Source organism: Megascapheus bottae, chromosome 12 (genome assembly GCF_031878675.1).
Source record: "Megascapheus bottae isolate mThoBot1 chromosome 12, mThoBot2.hap1, whole genome shotgun sequence".
In the NCBI taxonomy this organism is placed as follows: Eukaryota; Metazoa; Chordata; class Mammalia; order Rodentia; family Geomyidae; genus Megascapheus; species Megascapheus bottae.
In genome coordinates, this window is record NC_143520.1 from 1,002,501 (window position 1) to 1,018,946 (window position 16,446).

The 16,446-nt window shown below is 35.7% G+C and overlaps 1 protein-coding gene across 1 annotated transcript in view; it reads right to left on the minus strand.

Moving 5' to 3' along the window:
- Positions 1-3,703: 3,703 nt before the first annotated feature.
- The window catches only part of Znf804a (zinc finger protein 804A), a 227,528-nt gene continuing 214,785 nt past the window's right edge, over positions 3,704-16,446 (minus strand). The window contains exons 3-4 of the mRNA XM_090343069.1: positions 9,623-9,753; positions 3,704-7,331 (exon numbers count right to left, since the gene is read on the minus strand). Coding sequence (XP_090199195.1) covers positions 4,091-7,331; positions 9,623-9,753 — 3,372 coding nt within the window. The 3' untranslated portion in view covers positions 3,704-4,090. The remainder of the gene's footprint in view (positions 7,332-9,622; positions 9,754-16,446) is intronic.

Below are 16,446 nucleotides of genomic sequence, written 5' to 3' on the forward strand. Positions count from 1 at the left end.
TTGAAAAGAATTGAAAAACAGATGTGGTTCACTCTTTAGGTTTAATGTGAAGCTGGTCATTAAAACTTCTAATTTACTAATGTGGACATTTTTCAAAGAAAATCAATAAATCCTTAATTAAATCAAAATATAATGAAATTATAAATGACATATTGTAAATAATATGAAGACAATAGCAATAAAGAAAATCATAGTCCTGAAAATATGACAAAAGATATTAAATAATAATGGGTAAGAAATATTAAAATATTAAGCAAAATAATTTTAAAAAATTTAAAATAAATCAGGAAAACCAGAATTTGAAATGAAAAATATTAGATACATATATTGAATACATATATGTTTCATATATGTATATAAATGTATATATATTCAAATTTTTACAAAAACAACATAATCAACAAAATAGACTACTTAAAAGTACAGCTTTCAGAATTAATGGAAGTAAAGTCTGGTTGACCCTTAGTTTTCCACCAGGAACTTCAGGATCAAGTAGAATCAATCGTTCATATTTCCAAGGGTTGAAATCAGGAGCAGGTGCAAGTTCACAAAAGACATGCATAATCCCTGGAAGAATCTTGTTCTAGGTGTTAGGATTAGTGAACAATGATGCCTTTGTATGTAGAAACAGCTGTGTATTCCTCAAAAACATCTCTCATGAATGCAGAAATAGGATCACAACCCATAAAGCTAGTAAACGGATGCTGGATGTCAGCCAAGTTATCACTATGGAAGAAATAGCACAGACTTTGCTGTCTCTAAAGCCTTTGGCTTTCAACTCATGATGTAAGTAATCTTACCACTTAATCCAGTTTTATATATGAAAATAAAAATTATTGAAAAATATCCTGAGCAGTTTCAACAAACCTTGGACGCCCAAAACAATAAAAGCTTGGCCTAGGCACGTACATAGAGGGAAAGAGCATGCATGGGCAATAGGTTAAGGAATGGAAACAAAATGATGGAGGAAAAGCATATCTGAAAGCAAATTCATATTATTTTAATTGATTATTAGTGAAATAACAAAGATTGGATGAATACATAATTTTATGAACCATTTCCTTGAACAAATTCACACATAAGAATGGTTCTATCATATAGTATTTCTTTTGCATTTTACAAATCACACACATACACACACACACATACACACATGTAGATAGAAAGATAGGTGGGTGAGAGAGTGAATAGATAGGTAGATACATAATTAAACAGGTATAGCTAAGTGGGTAGATTGAGATATATGTGTAGAATTAAATAAAAACTAATTAGATTCACTTGGTTAATTAGAAAAGATTTCAAGACATCTTTTGTATTTTGCTCTAGAAGTTTGATTTAAATGATCCACAATTTCATTAGAAAAGTTGTTCTTAATATTTAAAAATATTCTGAAGCTCCCATTTTTGAAAACTATATTTCAATTCACATGATTTAAGATGAATTGGTATAAACATGGATGATTGTTTCCTTCCTTTGAGCCAATGAAAAGTGTTTGTTACTTGTGTAAAGTTATGTTTGATAGTTCATTTTCAGCTCATATTCAACATTATACAACTTCAATGTAACAAATGCCATCGTATTCTGAAACTGATGATATCAGAACAGATGAACTATCTGTACATTTGAGGCCCTAACAAATAACAGATGGGCAGACTCTAAATAGTACCTTAGCACAGTATTAAATATTTCCATGAATCTGCAATTATAGTGGCTTTGGTAGCATTTACCTAATGTTTAAAATACCTGCCACCAGTATCTATGACAGTCATTCAGCTTATTTATTAATCTCAATTTCAACTAATTTTGTATGCAAATGTTCCTTCTCAAACTTTCTAGAAATTCCTGTCATATATTAGCAGTTGGGTATATTCTGTTACAACTAAGAAGTTAGGCAAGTTACCAAATTATTTACTAAAAAAATTTTAAAGCCATATAATATGAAAAATATGATAATATGGACAAATGGGTATCTACAACAAAGAAAAAAGGAAAGAGATAAGGAATAAAAGTAATTACAAAAGACAAAATTTGATAAGTGGAATGATAGCCAAAAGATGATGGAAATGAGGAAGAGCTGCATCAAAGTACTATTTAGCAGTAGGAGAAACAACCATGCTCTGAGAGTCTGAAAATAAACTGGGTCATCATTTCCCAGAAGATAACATATCTACTTTATCTTCAAAGGTAGTTCCACAGGTTTCGCTTGGGGACAAAGTCATCTGTTCCAATTTAAGTTCACATTTTGGGAGAAATTAACTTAGAGCATTTGAAATAGAATTACTTCCTTACTATTTTTATCTTGTTATTTGTCAGCATAAAGTAGTGTCTTCAGTCTTTCACATTTTACAGAATGTTTAAATCAATAACCATTATGAAAATAATTATGAAAATAAATGACTTAAGTTTTTCTCTCTTATCTGTCTTACTTAAATATAATGCAATATTTGTTTTGGGAAGACACTTTATGTCCTACATCATTTAGAGCAATTCAATTCATATGACAGCCATATAAAACAACACTTCCTCAGAATCAAGCAAATTTTAAAAGTTGCTCTTCATGTACAGGGTCTCTATTGGCTTCTTAATACCAGAATTTTTTCTCAGGCACTGGAATCTACCAGAATCACATAATATTTATATCTAATGACGTGATCCCAGATAGCAGGTTTGGAGACTTAGCCTTACCAAATGGCAGAAACTGGAGGGAAACCTCATAGAAAGTTTTGTTGAAAAAAAGGATGCTGACCTTAAACTTTCACTTGAATAATTGTGTTCTTTATTTATCCGAGGAACTTTCGAGGCCACCAAGTGCCTCCTTTACTCTCTGTAGGCCTAATAGGAAACGAAGGAGAAAAAGAGGCAGATTCTCCTCTGTAGGGGAAACCTTGGAGATCAAAGAAATACAGATCACCTCATGCAAGGAGATTGAATAAGCAATAATTCAGAGTTACTTGTAAGAAGGAAGAATCTGGTAGGGAGACAAAGAAATGTTCTACTTATGCCTGGCTGCTATGGAAATACGATACTAATATGGGATTTAAAAAGATTTGTGAAAGAAGGGCTGTTTACTTTCCATTCTAAGTCTCGATCCTTGGCTCAGTGTTTATCAAGACATACTGTTTTAATGCCATTCATCCCAGATATCACTTAATAGTGATTGAAAAGTTAAACATTTTTAAATTTATGTTAATAATTTCTTATTATACGTGAAATTTTACATAATACATTAGAAAATAATATTCAGAAAATTTATAAATACACTTGCATTCATTATTTGTCATCTATGTTTAAGAATTTGTGAAAGATATTTTGCATGTCTTAATTTATTACTCTTCCAAATACTAATATTAACATGAATTTCTGTGGCTTACTACCTCATGAGAAGGTTAGAATACAATAAATTCTATGTATTAGCAATATATCTGAATAAGCAAAAACAAAACACTAAAAACAAAGAGACCCTTTTTTAATATACTTATTCACCTCGGTGGTGACATCTAACTGTTGATAGATTTCTAAAAGTATTTTATTGGGTGTTCAAATTTCAGACATACTCCTGGACAGAACATTAAACTGTTAATAATTATTTGAATAGTGAAGACCACCTAAAAGCCAACGTTTGATTTGCTTAAATAGTTAACAAAAATTTATTGCAAGAGATAATTTTCACTGAATTTACAGTTTCAAGGAACATGGTACAAAACATAGTGCCCTCAGCTTTGTCTAAATGTTAAATAGGTGCAAATACACAAAGTTTAGAAAAGAAACCAAAAGCATACTTTACAACATAAATTACAGTACTATAAATATATTGTATATACATTATACATACTGTTTAAGACATCCTTGTAATGTACAGCATCTATAGTATCGATTTGCAAACTATTCAGTGCTTTAATAACATTATATATCGGAAACTTCGGAATTTATTTGCATCATTACACTTACAGTAATTGATTTGAAAATCAACAAGGCTGTATTTGGGTCAGTTCATTTCCACCAGTTAAATAAGCTATCTGTTTAGAGGAACACATAATGCATACATCAGTAGTCATCATGAGTATCTTTTCTTGCCCCTCTATGGTGACGACTAGAAGAGGGGTTGCAGAGGAATGACAGCTGGGTGTGGAGAAAGCAAGGAAGGGAATAGTGCATGGGGCAAAGGTGGGAATGCCAGGTGGCTAGGATGAAGAACTGAAGCTGGAAGAATGGGCATCTGAGCAGGAGCCACAAAAGGTGGCTGGTTCCCTGGGCAAAGCCTGGGTCCTACTGATCCCACTGAGATCTGAGGTATAGATGTTCTGGTGAGAGCTGGGACTTGAGAAAGGAGCTGTTGGTGTGGCTGAAGTACTTTGAAGGTTCCTGCAGCTGCAGCGGCAGCGGCGGCGGCAGCTGCTGCAGCTCGCTGCTGCAGAACAGTGTGATGGAATGAGGTCACAGAGGTAGAACAAAGGGGCTGCTGCAAAGGCAAAGGTTGCAGAGGTGTGCTTGGGGGAGGAAGCGGGCTTGCAGGGAAGGTAAATTTGACCTTGTTGGCCAGCATGTTTGGCTGTATAATATGCTGGTAGACCTCGCATGGCAGATTTTTTAATTTCTCATGGTTTTCTAGTGGGATTAACAATGCTTGTTCTGGTAAGGCCAATGGAGCCAGAATTTGCTCTGTGGTTACAAAAGTGTGGCCAGTGACATGTGCTTCCTTGAATGGTAATGGAGATTGTGTGTTAAGAATTCCTGAATTATAACACAACCACTCCGTGGATGCCTCATTTATCTTTCCATGAGGAAGAGCCTCAGCCAGTTCATAATGGCAAAGGAAGGATTTAGGCTGTGACTGTCTAAAGTTCCTCTCAGCCTTAGGTACCTTGACAGGAATTTGCTTTCCACTGATATCGGTAGTCTCACTGCTTTCTTTATGTTCAACCACAGTATTGCCAGTTGCTGGCTCTATTGGGCTATTAGTTACACAGGGAGGCCTGGGAGTATCATGGCAAGCCTCTGGTAGTGCACCAGTTGTACTCGCCATTATTAAATGCCCAGCATCACCATCTGATTCAGCAGGAAGCAAATTACCAGGGTGGAAAGCCAGTTTGTTACTGGCCTTCTCTGATAATTCTGAGTTCCTTTCTATATTTGTAACCTGTGGTTTTGTTTCCTCCCATTTGTCTTCACCCACTAACCCATCCAGGTTCCTCAAGGGTGAATCTCCTTGGATGAGGTGATCTGTATTTTCTTTGATCTCCAAGGTTTCCCCTAGAGAGCAGAATCTGCCTCTTTTTCTCCTTCGTTTCCTCTTAGGCCTACAGAGAGTAAAGGAGGCACTTGGTGGCCTCGAAAGTTCCTCGGATAAATAATTCTGTCGATTTAAACTTTCATCTGAAGAATAAGAACATGAATGTTGTCTACGCTTTCGATGGGATCTTTCTGATTCACTCACAAGTGAATTGTAACCTCTTTTGACAGGAGGATTCTGAGTTACACATTTTGTGTCTTGTTCAAGAACTAAGCATTTATGATCCTGACTACAGCTTGACAATCTGGCTTTCCAGCAACAGTAAGTTCTGGAGTAGGTTAAATTATGTTCCCCACCATGGATTAGTGTTGGGTTGGGTTGCTCATGTGAGGGTACCGGGTTCTTTTTGCTGTGTTCTTTGAAAGTGATAGCCTCTTTGTCATTGCATTCGCCCATCCAGGATTTCTTCATCTCTTCATTTTCACTCACATCTATACACACGGATTCTAGTCTTTGATCAGATAATTCATGTGGATCCAATAATTGATCAACAGCCAAACACCGCTTTTCTGAAATGGGCTCTGGAAGATTTTTACTAGTTGTGTCAGTGTCATGATTCTCCATTTTCATTTTATCATGAGTTTCTGATTCTTTTGTTTTCTCCCCATGATGATAGTGACATAACTTTCTCCTTCTTTTCTTCCTTCTACTTTTATGGAACCAGTGTTCATGAGCATCTTTCAACCTTATTTTGTTGTACTTTTCATCTAGAGTGACCTGTTTTGTGTGACTTCTAGTAGCCTTATATTTTTCTACTTTCCTGGTTCTATTAGAAATAGTTTTATACCTTTGAACCATGATTTCATTTTTTCCAGAGTCACAGTCCTTGGACAGAGAATCCTCAGCAAGAGAAGGAGAGACTTGACTGTGCTCATTTTTACTGCTGAGGATTTCACAATCAGAGAGTCCAGAAATAGATATGTCCCTTGGACCAGAGACTTGTCCCTTGGTACCATCTCCCTTCCGCTGAGAATAAGGATCATTTAAAGGCAGCTTGTTTTTGTCTAGGTGGTTCTTCAACTTCGACTTGAAGTCAAAATACAAAGGATTGCAGCTATAAGAAATTGATGGTTCAGTAGATGTATAGACCAACATTTCTGATGGCCACGGAAGAATTGTAGATCCATGTTTGTTAAGTACAGGTATGAACGGCTCACATTGTCGTTTATATAAATCTGTTTTTTTATGTAAGGTTGTATTCTCCTCTCCAGTATTCAATGATGCCAGTGGTTCTAGACTATTTTTATTTTCATTTTCAATTGTGGATTCATTACTCTTCATATTTTCCTCTGTGACAGCTTGTCCCAATATGCAATCATCAGATGCTTCAAGAACTGCGGATTTATTTCCTAACAACTCAGAACTGTCACTACTCAGAGATATGTCTTCATTAATAATAACATCCTCCAGTGATATTTGATCTGTTAATAGGACTGAATTTTGGCAATTATCTGCATTGGAAGATAAAGGGAGTTGAAGCTGGCAAAATGAAGGCAATAATAGTGAACCGCTTTCACTAGAGACTTCTTTTATCTCTTGAGTGTGAGCAGTCTCTTTGTCAGTGTTCATTCCCTCTGCTGGATGAAAAGAGTTAGCTTTCTCCTCAGAATTCAAAAGCACATCTGTTGAGGGAGATAGTTGAAGATGACAAGCACTGGGGACAAATCTACTTTTTCTGCTAATTTCTTTTTCCACAGAGACATCGTCGTTGTACTCAGAGAAGGCTGCAGCCGAGGACTCGAGCTTCACAGATGCTTTCTTTGGAAATGCAAAAGAAAAGCCAACCTTGTGTCTGTGAACTCCCTGCACTTGGTCCCCAAGTTGGTTATTTCTTGCTGTGCAATTATTTGTACTTCCAGAATCTCCAGGAACTGTGGTAACATCTTCAACATCTTTAGTGTTCTCCTCACTATGCAGCAAAGGACATTTGCAATCTTGCTGATTATTAACTGAACCCACAACAACTCTTTGGGAAATTTCACTGCAGTTCTCTCTCACAGTAACAGTCGTTGATTTGAACATGGGACCACTTCCAGGAGCACTACAATAGGAAATCAATGTGAATGTTAAACAGGACAATTCAGAAGGAAGATGTTCAAATGCAACTTAAAAACACCATTGGAATACGTTTCCAATTTTCACACCTTTGTATGAAAATGACTTTCATATGGTACAATTCTCATAATCTCCTTGAGTTACTGATAATTTGGAGGACAACGTGGAGATACTGTCTCGAGATGATATTTTCTAACTATATACAGAAATGCCTATAGCCTATTGCTATGTTTATACATCATTGCTTCCTGACCATGGTTTTTCTATCATTGGTTTCTTCAGGGATATTTTAAAGCTTTCTGCAAATTCCCTGAGATACAATTACTTTGCAAATAGTTGACATACTTGTTACTATATGAAAAATATGAAAAAGATTGACCAAATCCTTTCATTATGACTTTAGGAAGGCTGGGAATTTGGTCGATTAATTCAGTTTGATTTTTGTTGAACTGATGAACCTCCAAGTGAATGCTGCCAAGCAAAAGCCATGTTAGGGATAGGAAGTCTTAGCATATTGAGAGCCAAGTCTGGAGAGTTTGAGACTCAGTATTTAAAATATCCTGAAGTCTTAAGTTATATCACAATATATAGTGAGTTCAGATAACGGAATATATTTGAGATGTGAATTCTATTTGGTATTGGAGCATACCATACTGAATTAGTAATGACTAAAGAACTGGATTCTCTGTGTGCTAGTGGGTCACTCCTATGGTTCTCACCCTACAGGAGGCTGAGAGCTCAGGGTTATGGTTTGAAGCCAGCACAGTCAAAAATGTCTGTGGGAATCTTAACTCCAGTGAACAAGCATAAAGCACTTACGAGAGTGCTAGCCTTGAGCAATAAAGCTCATGGACTCTATTCAAGTCATGGGTTCAAGCCCCAGAATTGGCACCAAAAATGAAAACATAACAAAATAGATATAATAACACATAGATATAATAAATTCATAAAACTTTACCAGAATTAAAAGATAAGTTTGTAGAATATATAAAATTCCTAATACTTGTGAATATTTTTTATTTAATCACTACTGATCTTATCTGCTATGAAGTATCAGCATCACTTCTATTTCTATATCTTTAATAGAGTACAATCAATGGAAAACTGTGTGTTTGTGTGTATTCAATGTGAACTATGTGAAGTGTACATTGAAAATAGTCATTTCCATAAGAACCATCAAAGTTTTCTTCACCATAAGTTTTTAAATCTAGTTCTTTCAGGATAATAGAAACCATGTGCCACTTCTAGGACAAGTGTGGAATACAGGCCCTATACTTTTGTTTTGCTTTAATTCGCATCAATTTTTCGTTGATTCTCACACAGACCTCTTTTCTGTAACTGAAGTGTGGCAGTGTTTATTTTTACTAACTCTTCCACATAGAGTTCTAAATACTATAAAATTTTACTTGGATTTATTATCTAAATTTGGATTCATTAAAAGTATTCTGATATATTAGTATACTCCCAAACGTTATTCAGTACAGAATAGACATGGTATAAAAAATCTTGTTATTGAGAATAATAAGAAAAGGTTTATTTATTATAGAAAAATAAAAAGGCATTTTTTTCAATATGATTTTGTCTTAATAGTATTCTCCTAGTTGGGGTTATAAGGTCTGAATTTTAATACTGCTCTTATCTAACCACTGCTCACTGTGAGCAAGAGGTCAAACTTTAAGAGCTGTGAACATCAAATTCCCTTTTTATTTTATTCACACGAATACTAATTTTGATCTGCTTATAAAGTGCACAGTATATTCCTGATCTCCTTTTTAAATTTTAAAGAGAACATTGAATTAAAGCTCTCCAAATATTCATTCAAAAATTAAGTTCCCCTCAAAACTGCTTTTGTTATGAGAGTCGCAAGACAGTGTTGCTCTCGTCCTTAGTAACATGTTTTCAGTTTGCACCAAGAAATAGAATAGCTTTCAATTAAGTAGTAGTATAATACCAGATTTTAAAATTATTACAATAAAAGTACAGAAGGATTACTACTATGTAAATTTAGTGGAGTGCATTTCTTTTTGGACCATGTTACCCCTTCCCTCTGTCTCTCCAGAATTAGTTTTAAAGACTGTGTTTTTTTAATAGAGCGTGCATTAAACAGGTGTTTGGATAAAATGTAAATTACTGTTACAATCTACAGAAGGCCATGAAAACATGTGTGCCTTATTCTAGGTACAGAAAAGATAAATCTTTGTCCTTTATTTATCGTGCCTCCAGCCCTTTTAATTTTGTCACATTTTAAGGAAGCTTAACATTTCAATGTATACTTACCATACAGTTTCTTTTCTTAGCTCAGCCAGCTTGTGCAGACGTTGGAGTGCCTTTTCCTGTTTTCTTTCATCTTTCCTGGATTTAGATGCTACATTCCGAGCAAATTCTCTTTGTTTCAGTTCTTTGAGCCTCTATTAAAAGACATGGAAATAATAAATAGTATTGTAGTTTGTGGTAAATTCAAAGTTCTATTCTTGTTGGAGTGTTCCAGTACTCCATAGCTGAACTCATTAAGGGAAAGTATATCATTCATAATAACCTACTCCTAACAAGCTATTTCTTTATGAAAATCTTAGAGCATAATATCATATCACAGTAACAGGCACATCTATATATTATGTAGACTGAACTTGAGAACTTGCCTCTCCATCCTAATTGTAATTTGGTAAGTTTATTAGCATAATCCACATGAGGAAATAAAATCCTATGAACATAAATTGAACAAATCATGTAATTTAGTTAGGTATTTTGGTTTATATAATATCCTTTCTTTTTGGCAAGTTCTATACTAGAAAATTTTCTGGTTCTTTGCATATCTTCTAAAAACAGTTTTTTATATTATTGTATAAGGCAAAAGATCTCTACTGAATTGGCTTTAGAAACCCATTCTCAGATATCAAACACATTTTTCAAACAATCCAAGGCAGTGAAGAAAGTATTGCTTTGATAGAATTTTTATGAATATTATAATTTTTTATTTTTAGTAAAGAAATTTTGTGAGTTGAATCCCAGATAAGACAGCATGAAGGCTTGAATAGAGATGACAAATAAACGTGTAAGGTACAAATTAAGAAATTCTTAAGTGGCCCCATGCTTCAAATTACATCATTATATCTTTCACAGACACAATATATTTGAGTAGTGTTTTGCGGACAGTTTATGTTATTACATATTTTAGTGTGTCAAAGTTTTGGAGACAGATTCTAGAGAAATTGAACACTTGTCAGTCACATTTTTTGTAAAGTTATTGAATAATGTTTTATAAATGTTAATACATGTACACAGATAAATAGCAAAAATTTTAGAATGCCAACAGATAAATACTTGCTCCCCAAACAAGTGGTCATTTATTAAATAAATCACTTATGTCCTCCAAATTAGAAATTTTGTGCCTCAAAAATTTCTATTTACTCTGATTTAGCAATATTTAACTCTAATCTATCCTGATTATTCTTCTCAATTCCATCTACACAGCACATTATAGCTAAGGATTCATAACACAGGCAAAGCTCCACCATCAAATTATTTCATATATTTTATATGATACACTTTATATAAGTAAACACACATATATACATATATTAATATAAACCAAGCATCTGCTTCTATACATATGTGTTTTTTCTATAATAAAAATTGAATTTTACAGCCGGGTGTCATGACTCACGCTTGTAATCCTAGCTACTCAGGAGGCTGAGATCTGAGGATCCTACTTCAAAGCCAGCCCAGGCACTAAAGTCTGTGAGACCCTTGTCTCCAATTAACCACCAGAAAACAAGAAGTGGCAATGTGGCTCAAAGGCTAGGGTGGTAGCCTTGAGCTGAAGAGCTCACGCTTAATGCTCAGGCCAAGGGTAGAGCAGTAGCCTTGAGCTGAAGAGCTCAGGGACAGTGCTCAAGCCCAGAATACAAAACCCCACAAACGACCAAAAAAATGAATTTTACAAAAATCCATTAATATATGTGTGCAGAAAGTTTTTCCAGAGTAGGACCTATCTTCTTATTTTATGTTTTTCTTTCTGATACTGAGGTCTAAATGTAGGGCTTTGTACTTACTCTACTTGTTTGCACAGTAGGCCTTTTGCCAGGTGAGCATGCGTCCGGCTAAACTGCCTTACTGGTTAATAAATGTCTTGGAAAAATTTCTTCCCAAGAAGTTTATCTTTGTGATGGTTGTTCTAAATGTAATATGTGCATTTATTTCTTTTCTCTCTTTTTCCCCTTATGATCAATCTCATGTCATTACTATATCTGACGTTGTTATCTGGTAAATTGTTTATAAGTGTATTTGAAATAGGGAAGGGAAGAGGAGAAAACAAGAAGATTGGGAGGGGTTGAGGAGAGATGGGGCACAAAAACATGAGAAGGGGTATCAATGTTCGAGAAGTAATGTGCCCACTAACTGATGAATGTAACTGTAACCCATCTGTACAATAACCCTACTATTCAAAATAATATTCTGCCCAACGTGGATTCACACAATGATCTTTTGGATTTCAACTTTCTGAGAGCCAAAATTACAGGCATGAGATAAATTACATGTAGCAAATGTTATTTTGTTTCCATTCTAGGGCTTGATCTCAGGGAGAGCTCTACCACTTGAACCTCAGAACTACTTCTGGCTTTTTTCTATGTGGTACCGAGGAATTGAACCCGAGTATTCCTGCATGCTAGGCAAGCACTCTACCACTAGACCAAACTCCCAACAACAGTGTAGGAGTGATCCCTCATGGCCACATCCCCTCCAACATCTGTTGTTAGATTTATTGATCCTGGCCATTCTAACTGGAGTGAGGTGGAATCTTAGAGTTGTTTTGATTTGTATTTCTTTTATGGCCAGATATGTGGAGCATTTCTTCATGTGTCTATAGGCCATTCTTATTTCTTCTTCAGAGAAGACTCTCTTTAAGTCTTTGGCCCATCTTTTGATGGGATGGTTGTTTCTTTGAAGACTACTTTTGGAGGGATTGAATTTTTTGAGCTGTTGATATATTTTAGATATGGGGCCTTTGTCCGTTGGATGGTTAGTGAAGATCTCCCACTCTGTAGGCTTTCTAGTTAATTTGCTAGCTATGTGCTTTGCCATACAGAAGCTCTGCAGATTAATGTAGTCTCACTTATCCAGACTTTCTCTGACTTGTTGTGTAACATAGTCCTTATAAAGAAAGTTTCTACCTGTGCCAAGGAGACCTAGTGCATCTCTTATTCTTTCATGTAAAGTTTTCGGTGTAGTTGCTTTTACCTCCAGGTCTTTGATCCATCTGGAGTTAATTCTAGTGCAGGGTGACAAAGAAGGATCCAACTTTAGTTTTCTGCAGGTGCTCAGCCGGTTCTGCCAGCACCACTTGTTGAAGCAGCTGTCTTTCTTCCATTCTATATTTTTGGCTCGCTTATCAAAGATTAGGTGGCCATAGGTCTGTGGGTTAATATTTGGGTCCTCAGTTCTATTTCATTGATCTTTGGACCTGCTCTTTTGCCAGTATCAAGCTGTTTTGGTCACTGTAGCTCTGTAATAGAGTTTCAAGTTTGGTATTGACATTCCGCCTGAGCTTTTCTTTAAGCTAAGAATTGTTTTTGCTGTACGGGGTCTTTTATTGTCCCATATTAAATTTTGGATTGCCTCTTTTATTTTTTTTTAAGAATGACATTGGGATCTTGATGGGTATTGCATTGAATTTGTACATAGCCCTTGGCAAGATTGCTATTTTCATGATGTTAATTCTTCCAATCCAGGAACATGGGAGGTTTTTTCCATTTCCTCAGTACTGCTTTAATTTCCTTTTTCAGGCTTCAAAGTTTTCATCAAAAAGGTCCTTTATATTCTTAGTTAAGTTAATTCCTAGGTACTTTATTTTCTTTGAGGCTATTGCAAAAGTAGTTGTTTTCCTGATTGTTGCCTTGTTCCTCTCATTGTTGCCATATAGGAAGGCGGTCCAGTATGGAAAGCAGTATGGCAGTTTCTCAAAAGACTAAACCTAGAGTTCCCCTATAACCCAGCAATTCCACTACTTGGCATTTACCCAATCATCCAGAAACAAGGACATTCTAAATCCACTAGCACAACAATGTTCATTCCAGCACTATTTACCATAGTAAAGATATGGAACCAACACAAATACCCCTCAGTTGATGAGTGGATCAACAAGATATGGTATTTATACAGAATCAAATTCTATGCTGCTGTCAGAAAGTATGACATCACCTCATTTGTAAGGAAATGGACAGACTAAATCATATTAAGTGAGGTAAGCCAGACTCAAAGGAACATAGGCTCAATGGTTTCCCTCATTTGTCATAATCAGTAGGAACCTTGGGCTCTCCTAGCAGAGATTTACAATAGACCAAAACCTAGATACATAAAGCCATATAGTATGATGCTAAATGAAAGGACCTCCAGTGTATAGAAACAAAACCATATAACGGATGATTGATGTCCCTAATGTACTATGTTATCTCTCATCTCTTTTGTTGTCCATTGGTTATCTCATATTGTTGCAGTATTTCACCTTGTTATCTGCTATATTTGATATATATGTATTGGGTTATTTGAAATAGGATATGGAAGGGAGGAAAACAAGATGAGGTGTGGGGGTGAGGGGTGGGAAATGGGGCCCAAGACATGAGACATGTTTGTGAAGTAATGCACCCTCTATCTGGTGAATATAATGTAACCCTTCTAAACAGAAAAAAATAACTAAATCAAGTAAGTAATTTTTGTGTGCATATGTGGCTCTGTGTGTGTGTGTGTGTGTGTGTGTGTGTGTGTGTGTGTGCTAATTCAAGCCCCAGGGCTTGAATGCTGGCATGAGCACTGTCCTTGCTCAGGTCTATTTCTAGTTTCCTGGTGATTAACTGGAGCTTGGAGTCTTAGGGTCTTTAACTGCCCAGATTGACTTCAGACCATGATCGTTGGTCTTAGCCACCTACATAGGTATGATCACAGAAATGACCCACACTTCCAGCTGGTTATTTCTCTCTCTCTCTCTCTCTCTCTCTCTCTCTCTCTCTCTCTCTCTCTCTCTCTCTCTCTCTCTCTCTCTCTCTTCTGCGTGGTGTGTGTGTGTGTGTGTGTGTGTGTGTGTGTGTGTTTGAAGCAGTATTTAATCTTTATCACTATCAAATCCATGTATTGAATTTTGAGATTACTGACATTTAACAACCATGCATGGCATCCAGAGTAACATTTTTAATCAGATACATATCCTTACCAACAAGAGAAAATATGAACCTATTTTTATGAATATTCAGTTTGTACTTTAACAGGTACATCGATGACATTGTATCATAATTGCTCTCCAATTTATCATAAATATTTCTGTGTTTCATGGCTATTATTCCAGTAGAACTGTTGACATAAAATATACACAAGTGCTTATTTGCTGGTTTTCAATATTTTCACACAGCCACATAACTGTGTACTTGCCTTAATATATATAAAAGTGTTTGACATATCCATTGATCATAGCATCATTCATTTTTTTTAAAATGTAGACAAGGCCGGGAGTTTGGCCTAGTGGTAGAGTGCTTGCCTAGCATGCACGAAGATCTGGGTTCAATTCCTTGGTACCACATACTTAGAAAAAAGCCAGAAGTGGTGCTGAGGCTCAAGTGGTAGAGTGGTAGCCTTGAGAAAGTCCAAGTACAGTGCTCAAGCCCTGAGCCCAAGCCCAGGACTGGCAAAAAAAAATGTAGACAATAAATGTTAATATTAATGTTAATAGTTTGCTAATATTGTGTTACTATTAATTTATTTGATAAGAAAGCAGAAATATTTTGCATACATCAGCACTATCCTTAAAATGCACTAAGCAATATTATAAGTTTTTCTCATTTGATTCTGGCAGTAAAAAGATAGGTCAACAAAACTTGAGGTATTATTCATATTTAGAATGAAAATGAAATGAAGGAAAGCATAGTTTAGGGGCTTTTTAAGAGTCATTCTAAATGCTAGAATCAGCACAGAAGTAGAATCAGGATTTCTTAAAACTTGCCTTATGATTTTCTCTTCATATTATTCTACTTTCTTATCCATGCTGTTAACTCATGGAGACTACCTGACAAGGTTATGATGCATACACTCATTTATCTCTCATTGAGTGACTCTATCGGGTTTTATTCTACATACAGCTGATGTACAAACAAGACAAAGAGAAAAAACATCCTATTCCTTTTAATGGTATTTTCCATCATAGTTGAATACAAAGGATATTAAAACACAGAAATATGTTAGTGTATAACCTATAGACAATGCAAACTGAAATGGGTGAAGCAAAGAAATCGGGGCCTGTAGCCAGAAGAGAGGTAGAAATTTCAAATAGAGTAATTAGAGACCATTTATTATTTTTTGAAACAAATCATCACAAATTCACCATGTTAAAATATCCCCTGTTTATTATCTGATAAAGTTCCAAGGGTCAGTATGCTTATGTTTTGCTCAATCAAGATGTTTGTTAGGATTGATTTTCATCAGGAAGCCTATCTGGGATATTTTTCTTTGGAGCTTGCAACATTATCAAAGTGATGCACATGTAGTTGTAGGATGACAACCTTAATGCAAGCTGAAAACACTCTTAGCAACTACAGACTGGAAGCTTTGTCCCCTGCACCAGGACCTTCTTACCACCTCCTTTACATGATAACAGCTTCTTTATCCAGTTAACAAGGAAGAGCTTCCACTTTAATCCTGCTCAGATAGACTTCTGTATCACAGAATGTAGACTTTGGTCAGTTACAAAATAAAAAGTAAAAGTAGCAATTTCTGTTTTAATTATTTCCCCTAATGGAATAATGACTGCTTTGGTAACACAGTTGCTTCTGAGAGGCGAGTTTACAAATGGTGGGGTTGTGTGTGTGTGTGTGTGTGTGTGTGTGTGTGTGTGTGTGTGTGTAAGAACTATTCATACCTTGGGCAACTGACAAATAACAGACTTGAGAATGATTTAGACAGCTATGTATGAGCTGTAGTCAACACTCTAAAGAACAGATGTATCTACACAGTTTCTTTTCCCTCCCAGGATATCCCGGAGGCCATCGATGATGGAAAATACTCCAACAGGCAATATTTCATGTAATAATTCTGATTGCTCATTGTATTTGGAAAAGAGG